The 18,158-nt window shown below is 41.0% G+C and overlaps 1 protein-coding gene across 1 annotated transcript in view; it reads left to right on the forward strand.

Annotated features, from left to right (window-relative positions):
- Positions 1-2,770: 2,770 nt before the first annotated feature.
- The window catches only part of ADA (adenosine deaminase), a 29,006-nt gene continuing 13,618 nt past the window's right edge, over positions 2,771-18,158 (forward strand). The window contains exons 1-5 of the mRNA XM_033153446.1: positions 2,771-2,956; positions 10,122-10,183; positions 11,444-11,566; positions 13,748-13,891; positions 16,930-17,045. Coding sequence (XP_033009337.1) covers positions 2,921-2,956; positions 10,122-10,183; positions 11,444-11,566; positions 13,748-13,891; positions 16,930-17,045 — 481 coding nt within the window. The 5' untranslated portion in view covers positions 2,771-2,920. The remainder of the gene's footprint in view (positions 2,957-10,121; positions 10,184-11,443; positions 11,567-13,747; positions 13,892-16,929; positions 17,046-18,158) is intronic.

Genomic DNA, 18,158 nt, shown 5'->3' on the forward strand with positions numbered 1-18,158 from the left:
ACACCTTCACTCAGTGGGGTCACTTTGAAAAGGGCTTTCAAATACGGCAGGTGTAGGTACAGTCAGTGGCGTAGCGGGGTGGAGGGGTGGGGATAAGGGCAGTTGCCCTGGGTGCAAAATTGTTAGGGGCGCAAAGTTTCAACACCCGGTGCTGCCTCAATACAGCTGTGCACTTCCACCACTGGGTACCGTTGAAAACCATTTCTCCATGTGAACCAGGAAATGACCTCTCCAGACAACGGAACAACTTTCCTTTTCTCATCTCTGCAGCTGTGATCTCCTAGGTGACACAATGCCGTTAGGCAGTTGAATGTGCATGCAGGCTCCAGGAATGGCCGTAGCTGCTGAGCAAGTCATAGTTGGTAAAAGACACTTCTAGCCGCTGAGGCCACTTGATCCTCCAGTGACAGAGCTAGATTCAGAAGCATCCCCAAACTGCAAACCTGCTCCTTCACGGGGAGTACACCCCCATCCAATTACACGAAACTCATCCTTAGATCTAACTGCTGTTTGTAATTCTGGTTTGTAAAGCATGCTCAAACCAGTTCCATCGTTCAGAAACTGTAATTAAACTGTAGTTTAACAAACCTGAAAGTCTGAAGTTTATTTGAGTTTACAAGGGAAGTAAGAAAGCAAAGGAATCATAGGGAGTATACCGCAATGTGATTCATTCCTGATCATAATTTGCTGGACCGCAATGTGATTCATTCCTGATCATAATTTGCTGGACCAAGGATGCGAAGTATGAACATGGTTTTTGTATTATTTGTTTGTTTGATTTGTATTCCTGACATTTGTGGGGGGGGGGGGTCTCATCTTAATTCTTGAAAATGAAGAACAAATCTAGAAAATTGGATATTAACATTTAGCAGAGAAAAACTCAGAAAAAGCTTTTAATAATTTGAACTAATCTGAAGTTTAGTTTTATTCAAATGCCTTATGTTAAACATCAGAAACAAACTACTATGTGGGTAACAGAGCTGGAATTAATCAAGCTTGACATTTTTAGAGCTTACTTAAATTTTAACTACTACTTTTTGTGTTGTTGAATATGCAGCATAAAACCTAAGTCAAATACCTCATTGTACATTTGTGTACAGAGATTAGTTCAAACCTGTTCATCTAGTATCATGGCAGGTGATATTTACAGAATGTTGCCAGTGCCTTCAGTATCTTAGAGTCTTTTCTTCTATATGAACTCATGTAAAACTTGTTTTGGATCTAAGACAGCATTAACACAGTTATAGGAGTTCCATTTTAAGCTTCCCTACCTATTGCAGACAGGAATGCCACCTGTTTTTCAGACAGGGGTCATGTGCCTCATTTAAATTGGAACCAGTGGTGGTGATGAATGCCCTATGTAATTGTTTGGAGGTGATTGGAGGGTGGATGGCTGTTAATGGATTGAGGTTGAATCCTGACAAGACAGAAGTACTGTTTTGGGGAAAGAGGGCGGGCAGGTAGGGGGACTCCCTGGTCTTGAATGGGCTAACTGTGCCCCTAAAGGACCAGGTGCACAGCCTGAGGGTCATTTTGGACTCACAGCTGTCCATGGAGGTACAGGTCAAGTCTGTGTCCAGGATGGCTGTTTACCAGTTCCAGCTAGTACGCAGGCTGAGATCCTACCTGCCCACAGACTGTCTCACCAGAGTGGTGCATGCTCTAGTTATCTCCCATTTGCACTACTGCAATGCGCTCTACGTGGGGCTACTTTTGAAGGTGACTTGGAAATTACAATTAATCCAGAAAGTGGCTGCTAAACCGGTGACTGGGAGTGGCAGCTGGGACAGCATAATACCAGCCCTAAAAGACCTACATTGGCTCCTAGTACGTTTCCAAGCATGATTCAAAGTGCTGGTGCTGACCTTTAAAACCCTAAACGGCTTCACCCTGTATACATTGTGGAGGAGCATCTCCACACCACTGTTCAGCCTAGACACCGAGGCCATTCTTCTTGCGGTTCCCTCACTGCAAGACAATAAGTTAGTCAACCAGGCCTTATCGGTAGCAGTACTTCCCATCAGATGTCAGAGATAAACATCATCATCATCATCATCATTATTATTACTAGGAGTCTCTTGCTCTACCAGCTGAGCTATCCCAAATTTACAAGTTACAGTTGTAAATTTCTTAGGGATAGTTTTAGCTTTTTTGTAAACTGCTTTGGGGTCCCCCCCCCTGCAAACAAGCAGTATATGTATAACAATCTATCAACCAATCAGTCAGTCTGTTCCAGATGAGACTAGGAGAGACACACACACCCAGACCCTGGAGAGCTGCTGCTGCCAGTCAGTGCAGGCAATCATGAGCTATGGCCTTAAGGCAGGCTTGCTGTTCCTAACTGAACTCCGCACATGCTCAAGGGAGGCAGGAGCATCAACCTGATTTTGTGTGCCTCTCTGGCAGGTCCTGCCCACCCTTGCAAAGGCAAGGTGAGGAGACCACCTCAGGCGTCAGGACCCGCAGGGGCAGGAGATCCTGATGTAGACCTTTAGTCCCTTCCTGGTCACTGGTGTAGCTGTTCGTCACTCACCCTTTCTTGCCTGGTAGGATGGGGGCGCCATTTTGTGGCGCCAAAATGCCTTGGGCCGGCCCTGCTGTCTGTCTGGCATTCATAACCTGAACTGAACCCTAGAGGTGTTGTTGGTAAGGGCAGGTAGTGGGCGGGGGAAAAAAAAACTCTTTATGTGTGTCAGAGATGAGCCGCCTTCGCAGCCCTTGAATCCCTGGCCACGCCCGGCAGCGTCTGTTACTAGGATTGCTGTTTTTCGCCTCAGCCGCCCTCCTCGCTGCCTCGCACACCGGGCGGGCCGGTCCCAGAAGAGACCGCTGGGCGGAGCCAGCCCTGCAGGAGAGCAACAGGCTGGCCCGGCGGCCACTGAAGCCCGGACTGGCGGAGGAGCAGGAGGCAGGCAGCAGCATGGAGAACAGCCCGCCGGTTTTCGACAAGCCCAAGGTGAGAGAGCTGGGCGTCCCAAAGCTCGCAGTTAGCTCAGGAGGCTGAGGGGGCAACCGACCGCCGCCGGGCTCGCCCTCCCCAGGCACCTTCGCGGACCTGCCGGCTTCACCAGGGGCGCTTGCTCGGGAGGAAGCACCACACAATGCCTCAGCGCGACTTACTACTCCCAGGCAAGCGCGCCCGGCGGCAGGATCCCTCCGCGTGCTTCCCTCTCCTGCCCTTCTCGCTCTGCCCGTTCAACCCCTCCCCACCTTCATTTCCCCCTCAACGTTATGTATTTCTGCTTTCGTTGCCTCTTTAACGCCTCGGAGAAGCTGCCCGCTTCCCGTTCCCAGAAACGGGGTCCCTGAAGCAGATGACCCAACTCCCCCCCCCAAAAAAAACAGATGGTATTTTGTTGTTTCCTTACTATTTGCTGCTTTATAAAGGTAGGTGGGCTTCCCCGCCCTGCCTTATCTGGGGAAACCCCAGCCAGATGGGCGGGTATAAATAAAATAATAATTTTATTATCATCATCATCATCATCATCATCTGCCCCCTTCGATTACCTCTGTATAACCACCTTTTTATTTCGTCTTTCCCAACTTTATTTGCACCCCACTCCCAAGACCCCAGTTCCCTTTCAATTCCTGCCTCCTCACCACCCCATTACCTTTAATGTTACCTGCCTTACAGCTCCTGCCTGATATACCTAGGCTCCCCTGGGAAAACAGCAGAATAGAAATTTATATATAGGTAAAGGTAACCCTGACTGTTAGGCCCAGTCGCAGACAATTCGGGTTGCGCACTCATATCGCTGTATAGGCCGAGGGAGCTGTGTTTGTCCGCAGACAGCTTCCAGATCATGTGGCCGGCATGACTAAACCGCTTCTGGTGAACCAGAGCAGCGCACGGAAACACCGTTTACCTTCCCGCCGGAGCAGTACCTATTTATCTATTTGCACTTTGACGTGCTTTCAAACTGCTAGGTTGGCAGGAGCTGGGACCGAGCAAAGGGAGCTCACCCCATCACGGGGATTCGAACCGCCGACCTGATCAGCAAGCCCTAGGCTCTGTGGTTTAGATCACAGCACCACCTGTGTCCCATATATATATATACAGTGGTACCTCGGGTTACAGACGCTTCAGGTTACAGACTCCGTTAACCCAGAAATAGTACCTCAGGTTAAGAACTTTGCTTCAGGATGAGAACAGAAATTGGGGGTGGCGGCACGGCGGCAGCAGGAGGCCCCATTAGCTAAAGTGGTGCTTCAGGTTAAGAACAGTTTCAGGTTAAAAACGACCTCCAGAACGAATTAAGTTCTTAACCCGAGGTACCACTGTATGTATATATATATATATATATACACACACACACAGTATAGCAAATAACTGCCTATTCTCTCCCACTTGCTTCCTATCTCTTGCATTTTATCTACTGTAGCACATGTTCCTGCTGCACCTTGCCTGTTCCTGGCCTAAGTGTCCTCTTGCCTTATCCATCAAATGATAACATTAGCGTTGCTACTCCTATGACCTTTAACCCTGCTTTGGGCATCCTGTTTGTAGGTCTGCCCAGTTTCTATCGCCAAGCGTTACACAGAAAACAAGATTTTGCTTATTGATTATGGCATTTATTTTCTGCCAAGGAGCTCAAGGATGCATGGGGTTGTCTTCCCTCCTCATTTTAACATTCCAACAACCCTGTGGGGTAGGTTAGAATGAGAGATAGTGACTTGCCCAATAACACCCAGTGAAACTTGTGGCTGAGTTACTCAGCATTCAGAGCTTCCTGATACTGTACTTCTGTCTTGCTCATAGATAAGTGCTGTTTTGGCCACGTAAGGATAGGCACTCAGATTTCAGTACTGATACACAGAGTGAACAAACAGTATCTGTTTCATCAAAGTGTTTTTATAGTGCAGTTTCTGCTTTTGTCAGTAATTCAACGAATGCAGTGTGAATCTGATTGCAAGCCAGTCAAGTGTGACCTAACTTTTTTTTTTTTACTACCCTTTGGGTAGTAACATGATCTGAATAAAACAAAATAAAAAAATAAAAAATTCCTTCCAGTAGCACCTTAGAGACCAACTAAGTTTGTTCTTGGTATGAGCTTTCGTGTGCATGCACACTTCTTCAGATATTTCTTCAGATGATCTGAATGTATGTTAAGACATTCATGAGGACTGTCTCCATATGGATGCATACATCCACATTTGATAACGGGAAGTCAATGGGTGAAAACTTTGCTAAATTGCGGTAAGCTTTTTTTGGTGTATTTTAGCAGCTCCTGCAACCTGAACTGCACACACCAACTTCAAGCATATAACTTTGCATGAATTGTTCAGTAAAACAGCACTTTATTCTTTATTTATATCCCACCTTTTTCTTCAAGAAGTTCAAGGTGGCATACATGGCTCTCCCTCTCCTCATTTGATCACCACAACAACCCTCTGAGGTAGTTTAGACTGAGAGGCACTGACTGGCCCAAGATCACCCAGTGAGCCTCATGGCAGAGTGGGGATTTGAACCCTAGCCTCTGAGCTCCTAGTCCAACAGTCTTAACAACTAATATAGATCTAATCCATTCAGCACTGATGAACTTGCATCCATTGCTGATGTTCGCTACAACTTTTTGCTGGAACCAGCTTATTTATCTTCAACAAGGCTTAGCAGAAACAAGTAGGAGTGTTTAGCAAACAAAAAACCCCTTGAAACTACTTCAATCTAAGCAGTAATCATATGGGTTGCATCTCTGACACTCTCCTTGTTTAACATTCAGTGACAGCACATTCTGCTAGTCAGTAAAGTTCCAAACAGCAGGGAAGTTCCAAATGATGAGGAAGTTAAATATGCAATGCTGAATTGGGAGAATAAGACATGTAGTAAGCTTAAAAATAGCTGTTCTTTTATGATTCATTGTTGTTTTTGCAGAAAGATTTTACATATTTACGAAATAAGTGGTGCCATTAGTCATTACTCAGTGGGAGTAGTTAAACTTCGATCCAGATATTATGGTTAAAATGAGTTGAGGTAGTTCTGTGTTGTGCCAACTCATTTCATCCTTTCGTGGGTTTCTTCACTCCTCAAACTCAATTCAATTCATTAAATAATAAAGTTCACACAAATTCAGTGAAACACAACCAACCTCTATAAAAAACAATGGTAGCAGAGATATTACTGCATCCCTAAAAACAACATTTATTTTATTTTATTTATTAGATTTATATACGTACTGCCCTTCATCACAAGATCTCAGGGTGGTTCACAAGATAAAAACACAGGTTAAAAACACAAATAAATACAGGGTTAAAATAAAAGCAACAAAACAATAACCCCCTCCCACAAACACATTTCAAACAGGTGCCAGGTGAACCTCCCTAGGGAGAACATCCCAGAAACGGGGAGCCATTACAGAAAAGGCCCATTTTTGTGTTGCCACCCTCCAGACCTCCTGTGAAGGAAGCACATGAGCATCTGGTAATCTTTTGTAACACTTTTGAAATAAACATTGGCAACCCTTAGGAAACTGATTTTTACTGCTATGGAGCAATTGTCTGGACTGCCTTTCTCTGATGCCATAGGTTTGTCAGCCCTAGTTCTAAATCATAAGATAAACATTATTGTATGAGATCAAAGGTCCATGTAGTTCAGCATCTTGGTTTATGTTAGTGACCAGCCAGATGCTTTGGGGAAATCCAGAAGCAGGGACTACAGTATTCTCTAAGCAGTCTATTATAATAAAAATGTTGACCATAGTTTCTTAAAAGCACTTTGCCTTCCCTAAGTAGTCTCATTGACGTCACAAACTGAGGAGGAGACATCTGCTTTCTTCTGATAAGTGGCATCAGCTGGAAGACTTTTGGTGGTTAAGTTCAGTACGCATACTGAAGAATTTGCAGTATCAGACTTCAGTGCTCCTTGTTTTATTTATATATAACATCTAAGTGAGTTCTTGGTCTTTGGCTCTGAATTTGTTTATAAAAAGATAAACAACAGAGGCATAATAATCATATGGTGAGGCTTTCAGACTTGTACTGAAGATAGACAATTGTTTGGTTACAGCTAGGAGAATTTTAACAATATTGCTCTTGATCCTCTTCAGAATTGGATATGTTGAATGGAACGCAGCTTGTGAAATTTTATTTCGGGAATGCATCATCTAGAAACAAGCAAAAGTTTATTCTTGCTTCAGGAGTATTTTTTTTTACCCATAAATAAATTTAATTGGTGGATTTATTAACTACCCAGCTGCATTTCTAACCCCACTTACCGGGGAGTAGAATTCTGTATGACTTATTCTCAGTTGCCATGGTTAGCATTACACTGCAAGATTTTTTAATTGGATGACAGCCATCATGCTTACATTTTTATTGTTAGAAAATACTATGACAGCATGTCATAGATTTGCAGCGCAACAAGCTAAATTTTATTAATGAAATAATTTTAAAAGCAAAGCAATGTCATCTAGAATAATTCCACCATCAGCAGCATAGGAAAAAAATATGTTTAGTCTGAAAAAGTTATGAAACAACATTTTGGGATCAAACCTAAAATCATATGCATGTTCCCAAGTGCCTGATAAGAATAAGTTATTAAAATTTATTGTAGCAAATTAGATAGTAAATAATAAACATGTAATTAATAAATTAGATAAAATAATAAACTGAGATGTATTTCATTTTTCTCCCAATTTTTAACCATCCATTTATTCCAGAGAGATATGTGGTAGCTGGGACAGTGCCATTCATTTGCCATTTTCTTCCTGCTGAGATGTGTTGATAGTGGTTCCAGAAAGTAATGTCTGAACAGGCTCCATTTCATTGGGTGGAGGGCATTTTTTCAAGCTTTGCAGTGTTCCTTTATGTCATTGAGACACACAGTCATTATATCCATGTAAGTATGTGGTACTATGAGTCAGTGAGCCTGGTTGTTAACAGCTGTGAGCAGGATTCCTGCATTGCAGGGTGTTGGAATAGATGACCCTCAGGTTCCCTTCCAACTCTACAATTTTAAGGTTCTACCAGGTCATTTACAATGCGCTGCTCTTCCCAGTGCTAAAAGGTTTGAAAACAGCCTGTATGTATTTGTCAAGCTGTAATTAATGGAACTGGTTGAGTGGGAAGAAGTATTCTAGAGTAATGATAGTGTTGTGGACTTACTGTGAAATTGTTCATCTACTAAAACCCTTGAGGCATTTTAACAGCTTGTTGAACACTAGCATTGCTATGATTTCACTTGGTTGCATGAGTGTCTTGAGATCACTCTGATCCTTTCCCAGGGAGTGTAGTACAATTTTATCCATGCTGTACCGTACCTCAGCTTGCACCAGTTTCTTTTGTTAGGAAGGGAAATGAGGATAATGACTATGTTTATGTTTCATAAATTAGAGGTTTTCTCTGCAACTAATCTGAAAATACACTTATTAGTGAGAGGCAATTCAGTACAATAGATGTCAGGGAATCAGAGTAGTCCCCCATTGGGCAGAAACATATTAGAGAAGTCAATAATTGGTTTAACCTATTTTAACCTACTTTATATAATTAGGTTTTAACAATAAAGTTACTAGTAATAAAACAGTTTAATAACATGAAATTAAAACTCATCTAAAATTTGTACAAATTTTTACAAGGAACTATAAGAAAATAAATTTTTAATGTGACATAGAAATCTTATTCATGTACTGCGCAATCCTAATGATTCGTCAGAACTCTCACAATGTGCAGCTTGGTTTGTACTGTATGAGGTTTGAGCAGTTTTCTTTTTTGTGCATAGCAGTTGAAACATTGCATTGTGGACTTATCAGATCTAGACCAGATCAGGCAACCTGATAGATTATACCTTCCATCTCTAGCAGCTTTTGCTATGTCAAAAAAAGGCACTGGAATTTTTAATACAGTACTGTATACTGTATCTTAATATGAGCCTTCTGCAGACTCATTGACTTACAGACAGGGTTATTGTCATGTACATAAGGAGCCACTCTGGGTTCTTTCAGGAGGAAGGGTGGGATAGAAATTTCAGAAATAATATGCTGGAAACAAAGTCTGCCGCTTGTTGCTGAAGTATACCACTACAGTGGTACCTCGGGTTAAGAACTTAATGTGTTCTGGAGGTCCGTTCTTAACCTGAAACTGTTCTTAAACTGAAGCACCACTTTAGCTAATGGGGCCTCCCGCTGCCACTGCACCACCAGAGCACAATTTCTGTTCGTATCCTGAAGCAAAGTTCTTAACCTGAAGCGTTATTTCTGGGTTAGTGGAGTATGTAACCTGAAGCGTATGTAACCTGAGGTACCACTGTATTCTTAAACTAGCTGAATACATTCTATTTTCAGTTTACAACCCTGGGCTGCTTGGATTGGGCATGTTATAGTGAATAGTGTTCTGTTCTCTCCACTTCTCTGAGTTGTGAGAAGTTCCAGCATATGTTAGGTTTAGTTTTCTTTGGAAAGGGGTCACTGGAAGTGTATGGTGTTCTGTAATATTTGAATGTATTTACAAATATATAGGTTGGGTGTAGGGGAAGGCAGGGCTTAAACGTTCCAAGATCAACTGCTCTCACATCAGATTTCCAGAGGGAGAATGCCAGCAATCCAAAATGCTGTTAGCTTGCAAAACCCAAAACTCACAGACATCTCTTTACCACAAAAGGAAATTACTAGTGCACTCATGATGAGCTATGCTGCTTTTTTACAAACAGGTTCAAAAGAGCGTCCATAATAGGCATTTTCATTGGGAGCAGGCAAATGAAGCAAATCTTGGAATTTGATGTTTGTGGCTTCTTCATAAGAAGCTGCTACGCAACCATCAGCCAAATTACTATCCTCATTTTATTTGTTTAGATTGTGTTGTGTAAGCAGGCATTATGCAGAGTGAGACCAGAGAGTAAGAATTTTGACACTGAGAAGTTGTAATTGCAGAAGAAACCAGAGGCTTTGGCTAGTGAGTTTCTTTTACAATTAAGAAAGCTTATCCTTTCCCTTTGCTGCCCTAGAAGCTAGTTTTAAATGTTACCAACTTTCAGGTTGCTTGTATTTTGGAGGATGGGGAGAGAGAGCTGCTGTGCTAAACTAAAAACTCCGACTGCATGCACATATCTGTCAGAAAATGTAATTTTTCACTCTTAGGTCACAAGGGCTTTAATGCATATTACTATTTACATTCTTTCAACTGTTTTGCAGGTAGAACTTCATGTCCACCTAGATGGAGCCATTAAACCAGAAACCATTTTATACTTTGGCAAGTGAGTGAGTGGTTTTGGGTTTGGGTGGTATTTTTCCTTTTTATTTTTACAAAAGCTCATGCTTAGTATCAATTGTTTGCAAAATGTTCCTCGGTTGTTAATGTCTCCAGTAAAAAAGCAAATGAAATATCATAACCTTTGATCAGGCTTCATTACTTGCATTTTGTTAGTTTAATACAATTTTAGAGAGTAAGATTCCACCTAATTGTTATAGAACAACTAGTGTGCTTTGGTAAGGGAAATATACCAAAAGCACAGTTCTGTGCATGTGTATATCCCACTGTATTCAATGGAGCTTATCCCTCTGCCCTCTGCAACTATTTTGAAATCCATCCCCAGTCAGGAAGGTGGGGGAATCTGGGAGTCAGAGACAGAAAAGAGTGAAGCAAGCTAAGAAGTGTGAGAGAGCCTGGTCCTCTGCAGAGAACTAAAAAAATCTATTCAGAATCAAGGCTATCACTGACTGGTATTGTTGTTTTAAAACTTTTTCCAAATGTGAAAATCTATTTATAAGTTCAAAGATTTTCATAAACAATAACCAATTATAAATACTGTATACTTCAAACCTAACTATTACAGCAAAATGGGAAGGTCATATAAGGTTACTGCGTTAGGAATTCAGATTTCCAAAGTGGACTGCTTAAGGCCAAAGGCAGATGCTTTTGTTTACAGAGATACCAGTTTCTATGAAAAAAGGAAATTTGACAGAAGAACCAGAAGTAAGGGCCATGAAACATCTGGAATACAAGAATTAGCTTACCAGCAATTGTACTCCAAAAAGGGAATTTGCTACTTCATTAGCCAGCACTCAGTTTAGTTTGGCTTTTAGCTGAGGATGGAGATTCTATACAAACATTTCCTGATTTATTTAATCAGAAAGCCAAAATTCTACATATGTGTGCTTCATTTACATTATTTGTTCAATTGGTTTAAAAGAATTGTCCAGAGGCTGTCAACTTTGCCTCCTTCAAGATAAGAACAAGACATTCTATAATATAAAAATAAATACATAATTCCATTAATCACATAGAGTCACTTTATATGTTGTTACATATGTTACAATGTATATTTTTATAGTCTTCCAGAGCATAAGAGAGGAATTATAGACACAGAAAGCGCCATCAGATTAATCAGTGACTACATGAAAAATATCTAGGGCTTTCTGACCATCAGTTTTCTTCATTGACGTACTAAAAGGGTTTAGTTCAGAACTTACACAAGCCTACAGCAGTTGATACATGTATTTTGTTTAACATCTAGGAAAAGGAGAAAACAGCTTCCTGCAGATACAGTAGAAGGCCTTCTACAATATGTTAGCTACAGCGAACCTATCAGTCTCACAGAGTTCCTAGAAAAATTTACTGTCTACATGCCAGCAATTGCGTGAGTAAAGTAACTTGCTCCATCTTTACTGTTGTCCAACGTCCCTTCTATCCCTTAGAGTTGCTTTTGATGTATGTTGCATAGTATATGACCACCAAGCAAAACTTGCTTTGTTTTTGCCCTGAATATGTTTTCTAAAGCATTAGATCAAAATAGTACAAACCTTTAATTTGTGAGATTGCTTAGAGATCAGTGCCGTTATTCCCGCTGAGAAAGAAGCAGCCTGGTATATGTGACTTGCTGGTGCATGGTGACCCTGTGCCCTATCAGTAGTTAATGAGTGGAACAGGTTCATAATCTGTCTTATTCCTTGAAGCCCTGTGTGGGCAGTTCTAGAACTGCTGTCAGCAGGATTGGATTCATTGGGACCAGCACAATATGCTTTCATCATAGCAAAATGATCACCAGACTACTGAACTGGTTGCAGAGCTTACTGATTTTGACACATTGGAGAAATCACTTCCAGTACATAGAATTTTTGCATTCTGATTGTTGGAATAAATTCTGGTCCACATTGACCTTCTAAATCTTAACCGAACACAGGGTTAATTGCATTGCTGACAGGCCACACTTAGGAAAAGCACAACTACTGCTAACTTGAGAAATAGGGCTTTTGGGGGATTTTGATTTGCTCAGTACTCTAATAGCAAAAAGGGGAGCTTTTACTTCCCTTCCAACTAGGATCCTAATTTGCAGGGTCGGGGGGGAGGGAAATATAGGATCAAGTTCACAGGACAACAAACTTGACATTCCTTTTCCTTGAACCCTTTAAACTTTTAGTGGGTCACTTAGGGATGATTCAAAATAGAGAGCATACTACTTCCTGAAATCCAAATTAACATCCATTCAGTTGTGAAAGTAGCAACACTCTTAAATCCTTAAATAATCCTTGCTTAGTATGGCATTGGCAGATTTAGGGAAGCGCAACCCATTCGCCCACACTGGGTGCTGAGCAATGACAAACAGTGGAAGGCCAGAAATGGGGAGGCACTGAATTTTCATGTTGCACAGGCTGCTGTTGAAATTTTAAAGTCTGCCAGTGATATGTGCCATCAGGTACACATTTTGGATGAAAAGGCAAACTGGGTTGCTAATAGTGGCGATTAAGAAATCAAGAGGAGACAGAGAGATAGTGTGTGAGTTTGAATCTCATGCAACCTCAAACAGTAGTTTGTATTACATCTGAACTAGCATAGTGTGTGAATGCTAGTAACTGACCAGGCAAGCCAGAGTGTCTAAAAACTGAGAAGAACTGGGATGTTTCTTTTGGAACCTACAGGCTTCTTTGGCATCCTTGAAATCTGGCTGCTTAAGAAATGACAGTGTTGGCTCATATTGTTGTTTTTTCAGATCGTGAGTTAGAACTGACTCATAACTTATGGACACTACCTTAAAATTTAGGCAGATATGTCAAATTTTGATGGCTGGTAGGAGGACCTTGGCAAGTAGAGAAAGTGCTGGTTCCAAAACAGAATAAGTAGACAGCCCATATCCATTGAATCCAAAGAAGACTTTGCTTTTTATCTGTTTGGCACACCTAGAACTACAACCACTTACTTCAGTTCCTTATCTGCAACTCTGTGTGAGAGTTAAACTGAGTGCCTTGCCACTTGGAATGCAAAAAGGATCGAAGAGATTCTTTGCTGCAGCTAATTGGCTACTTAAGTATCCTGAATTTTCCAATTAGCCAATGCTCAAATAGGAAAAATGTTTTTCCTGCATTAATGTGACAAACATAGCTTAGCTGCTTCATAATATTTTGGGTTTTAGAATTGGATGAGACCATATTGGCTCCTTTTATATGATTTTAATTATTGTGAGCCATTTTAAATTTCTTTGGCGAAACAGGATATAAATGTACCAAATAAAATTTTATTGAACTGTGATCAGATCAGGCTTGCAAATTCACAAGGGTTTGAACAGTGTGTTGCTGAGGCATATAATTTGGGTCTGCTGAGAAGCATTAACTCCCACAGAAACTGCATATCCATGTTTTGTAGAAGAAGTTCTTCTACATGTTTATCTGAAGAAGTGTGCATGCACACGAAAGCTCATACCAAGAACAAACTTAGTTGGTCTCTAATGTGATACTGGAAGGATTTTTTAAAATCATGTTTTGTAGAGTTTAGATTGTTGATTGACTACAGCAGTTATAGAAATAAAAAATTTTTACATTCACAGAGGGGACCGTGAGGCTGTGGAAAGAATTGCTTATGAATTTGTAGAAATGAAAGCAAAGGAAGGTGTAATCTATGTTGAAGCCCGGTACAGCCCTCACCTCCTAGCCAACTGCAAAGTGCATCCTATCCCTTGGAACCAAGAAGAGTGAGTACCTTCTTAAAGGTGTAAGATGACACAATATAAAGTAACCTTCTTAAGATAGGTAAATAGCTGGTGGCATACTACTAACTGGCATCATGCAGTTAAAGAAAATATGTTAAAAATAAGTACATCTTCAAGGGCAATGTGAAATTCCCTCACATGCCTCTTTGCACTCCACCCTACACCAGGGATCAGTGCAATACAGTGGAACCCCAGGTTGCGCACACCCTGGGTTGCGGACGTTCAAGTTAAGAACGCCCGTAACCCGGAAGCGTTTCTGGAGCACACGCGACCCCCGGATGTGCAGAACGCTTCTGCGCACTTCGCGCATGCGCAGATGCGCTCAAATCGCGCTACTTCCGGGTTTGGGGGGGCGTTCACGTTACGCACGCCCATGTTACGTAGTGCGATCCAGAACGGATCGAGTGCGTAACACGGGGTGCCACTGTATACCCAACCAGCATACTAGAGTCTAAATAATAAAACTTACCAGTCTCTTAAAGTATGCTTCCCATGCATTTCTGATACTTCTGGTTCAACAATGGATATCTAATTGACTTTCTTTGCGTATACTATTGTTGTATTTTTCTCAGAGAATGAGAGAAAAGTATGAAAGTGCAGTGTTGCTAAAGTTAGCATTTTAGGCTACGTTCACTTTCCTGGGAGTAAAACCTGTTGAACTCAGTGTGGATTAGTTCCAAGTAAGCATGCATAAGCTTGCAGCATTAAAGTCCAATTGGTGTAATGGACAGGGATTAGGAACTGTTTAACTTTCCATTTGAAATCAGTGATACTCCGAAATATCATTCCCTAGTTAAAATTCATTCCCTTCCATGTTTTTGGATCATCCTCACAAGCATTCACTCTCTTAATGGAGCAGCATGGGATGGGGAAAGAGTATTTAGATTTTTCAAATCACATAAAACTCTTTACTGAGCACAACAGAAAAATAATGAAACTTTCAATTATAAAACAGAAAAGGGATATTTAGAAAATTAGCCGTTGTTTGAGGTAGACATTGAACAGATAGTAAAATTCTGTACCTCAAATATGACATAACATAGTTGAATATTAGGTTGAATGTCAGGAGACAAAGATCTCTAGCCACCCTTATGTAGTTGTCACGACTTGCGTGCCCACACACACCCAGATTTAAAATAGGTTACAATGGGTTGCAAATAAAAGGCAGCACGTGTAGGATGAATAAAATAAGTATTTGTGATGCGCCCACAATTAACAGAATTGTTGAGGCTTGCTTTGTGTTTCTACTTTTTTGACAAGAAAATAACCTTAGTTTTAGAATATGAAATCCACAGCTTTTATATTTACAGAGCACATGAAGTCCATCTACCTTTAGCTTTCTGTTTTAGAAAGCAGAGCTGGTGATTTATCAAGCCTGTCGTATTTTTTCCTCCATCCCTCCTTTTCTCTGAGAATGCTGCCACGTTAGTGAGACCTCCTGCCCTGAGTACTTCATCCATCTTGCCTATGTGAAGCAGCTGTAAGAGTTCTTGGCAGAAGTTACTCTTAGCTGAAGAAAAGAACCAGAGCTCAAACACAAGCATTTTTCTTCCACAGCTCTTATTTAAAAATTAAAAATAAAATCCTCACAGTTTTGACTGTTACAGCTACTGGTTTGAAACCCTGCAGGTGATCTTTCTAGCTCTTAATTTGTTTAGAAGAAACCAGAGCTTTGTTTGACAATACATTGCTAATTTGTATAAGGGAGTTTCGGGAGCGAGAATAGAGAAGGGAGGAAAGTTTGCTGCTATTGCCTGCAATTCCTGCCAGGGGAGACTGAAGCTGTGCATGTTAATAAAGAACAGAGAGGATGCTATTCCAGCTGGAAAAACCCATTTCCTTACAGAAATACTCAATGATCTACCATAGTCATTACCAATATGGACGTAAAATTCATTTGCTTTAATACCAAGAATAGCATCTAGACTTTTCTGGTATGTTCATAGTGCTTAAAAATTGTTTTGGGAACTGATGAATCTGAACAGAGGAGACATCCCTAGCCTGTTTTGGACTCCTGATCCCTTGAGGACCAATATTGTCTACTGTTGCCAAATCTGCTATCTGAGGGCTCATCCACACTTCTGCTTGCCCTGTCACTTTCTCCCCGGGAAAACCCATTCTTTACCACTGAATTGGAGCTGATGTCAGTCAGGTTTTCTGTGAACTGATGTTTGTTCCAATTCAGCGCTAAAGAGCGGGTTTTCTCGGGGAAAGTGGCAGGGCAAACGGAAAACTGCTCAGATCCAAACAGAAAACCTCTCATACTTTGCAAGTGTGGATAAGCCCTAAGATCCTTTCAAATGGAAGGCCTCTGGTTTCTTACTAAAAGTAATTTTCATTACTTTTTTGAGTTCATTGTAAATCTCCTCCCAGAAAGCCTTAACCCTTGGGCATGTCCACCACATATAAAAGGTACCTTCCACATTTTTACATTTCCAACACATATTACTTGTAGCAGTGTTTTTCAACCACTGTTCCGCGGCACACTAGTGTGCCGCGAGATGTTGCCTGGTGTGCCGTGGGAAAAATTGAAAAATTACTTTATATATAGTCAATATAGGCACAGAGTTAAATTTTTTAACATTTTTTAACATTTTCTACTGGTGGTGTGCCTCGTGATTTTTTTCATGAAACAAGTGTGCCTTTGCCCAAAAAAGGTTGAAAAACACTGACTTGTAGCATGATATATCTTAGCTAACTTCACTGGTGTCAGATACCATCTATATATCATTTTCATAATATTCTCTCTCAGTGCATTACAGGCTGTAAATTTTATACCTTCCTTCCACAACCTTTCCCAGTCATCCATCATAATATTATGTCCAACATCTTTTGCCCAATTAGGTTTTATCTGGCAGATTTGTTTGCTATTTGTACCGAGATGTTGGTTGTACTGAGTCCTTTGTAATTCAGCCTGAGATGCAAGCAGCTTGGTGATATGATTATGAGCACTTCCTTGAGCACTGACAATAGGAAACAACAATGCCCTAACTGATCTCTTCATATTTTTCTTTGTACAGGGGAGATCTAACTCCAGATGAAGTGGTTAGCCTTGTTAATCGGGGGTTAAAGGCTGGAGAGAAGGCTTTCAACATCAAAGCCAGGTCTATTCTATGCTGCATGCGTCACATGCCAAGTAATGTATTATAGGTCATCTGTGGCTCTGATTCTTACTTTACCAAATCTGTCTTGCTTACCTCTCTGCCACCCCACCCCTTCCCACACACTGAGGTCAAATCCTTTTGCAATATATCAATAAGTAATTCATTGTGTTTAGATGCTCGATCACAACATAACCTCGTTAACTATTCTCACTTAAGTGTAGGTTCAGGGATAGAAACAGAGGAACAAATAGAGACAGGAGGAAGATATATTCATATAACAATAGCTAAGAAAACGTGAACAGGTTGCTAACCATTCAGGCATGAGAGATTAGGCTAATTTTGTAGTAATTATTTGGGAACTTTTGACAAGTATGAATTAACAGTGCAATTGTTGTGGCTGGTATTGGTAATCTTAGACTTCTTCCACAGTTGTTCTTTTCTATCTATTTGCCATCCTTCATTCATTTACTTTCTGCACATGATTCTAATGACACAATTAACAAATTATTACATCCTAGTATTTTCTACGTTGGCCTTCTATTCCCCGCCCCCCCAGATATTAATTTCACATATATGCTATTTATATAGCTCCCTCTCTGCAATCTGTTGACTCAGACCTACTGCTTATGTACATATGTTAACTTAACCTAGCCTACCTCACAGCACTGTTGCAAAATTAAAAGGGGAGAGGGGAGGAAATCCTACACAATCTTGAGTTCCTGGGTAGAAAAGAAAGATACAAATGTGTGCCACACAGTGTATAATTCAGCTATGGAATGCACTCCCATGGGAAGCAGTGATGACCTCCAACTTGGATGGCTTTAAAAAGAGGATTAGACAAATTCATGAAGGGTAAGGCTATCAGTGACTACTAGTGACAATGACTATGCTCTGCCTCCATGGTTAGAGGCAGTCTGTTTCTGAATACTAGCTGCTTGGAATATAGGAAGGGAGAGTGCTATTGCCCTCGGGTCCTGCCTGCTGGCAACTTCTCAGCCACTGAGAACAATATGCTGATCTAATTCTTAACAATATCCTTAAGCCAAATGAGATGCAATCCCACCCCCACCCCTTTTAACATTTATTTTATCCATGCAAGAAGTCTCAGTCATACTTAATGCTTGTGCGTTCATTTGAGTAGACAG

Source organism: Lacerta agilis, chromosome 6 (genome assembly GCF_009819535.1).
Source record: "Lacerta agilis isolate rLacAgi1 chromosome 6, rLacAgi1.pri, whole genome shotgun sequence".
Classification (NCBI taxonomy): Eukaryota; Metazoa; Chordata; class Lepidosauria; order Squamata; family Lacertidae; genus Lacerta; species Lacerta agilis.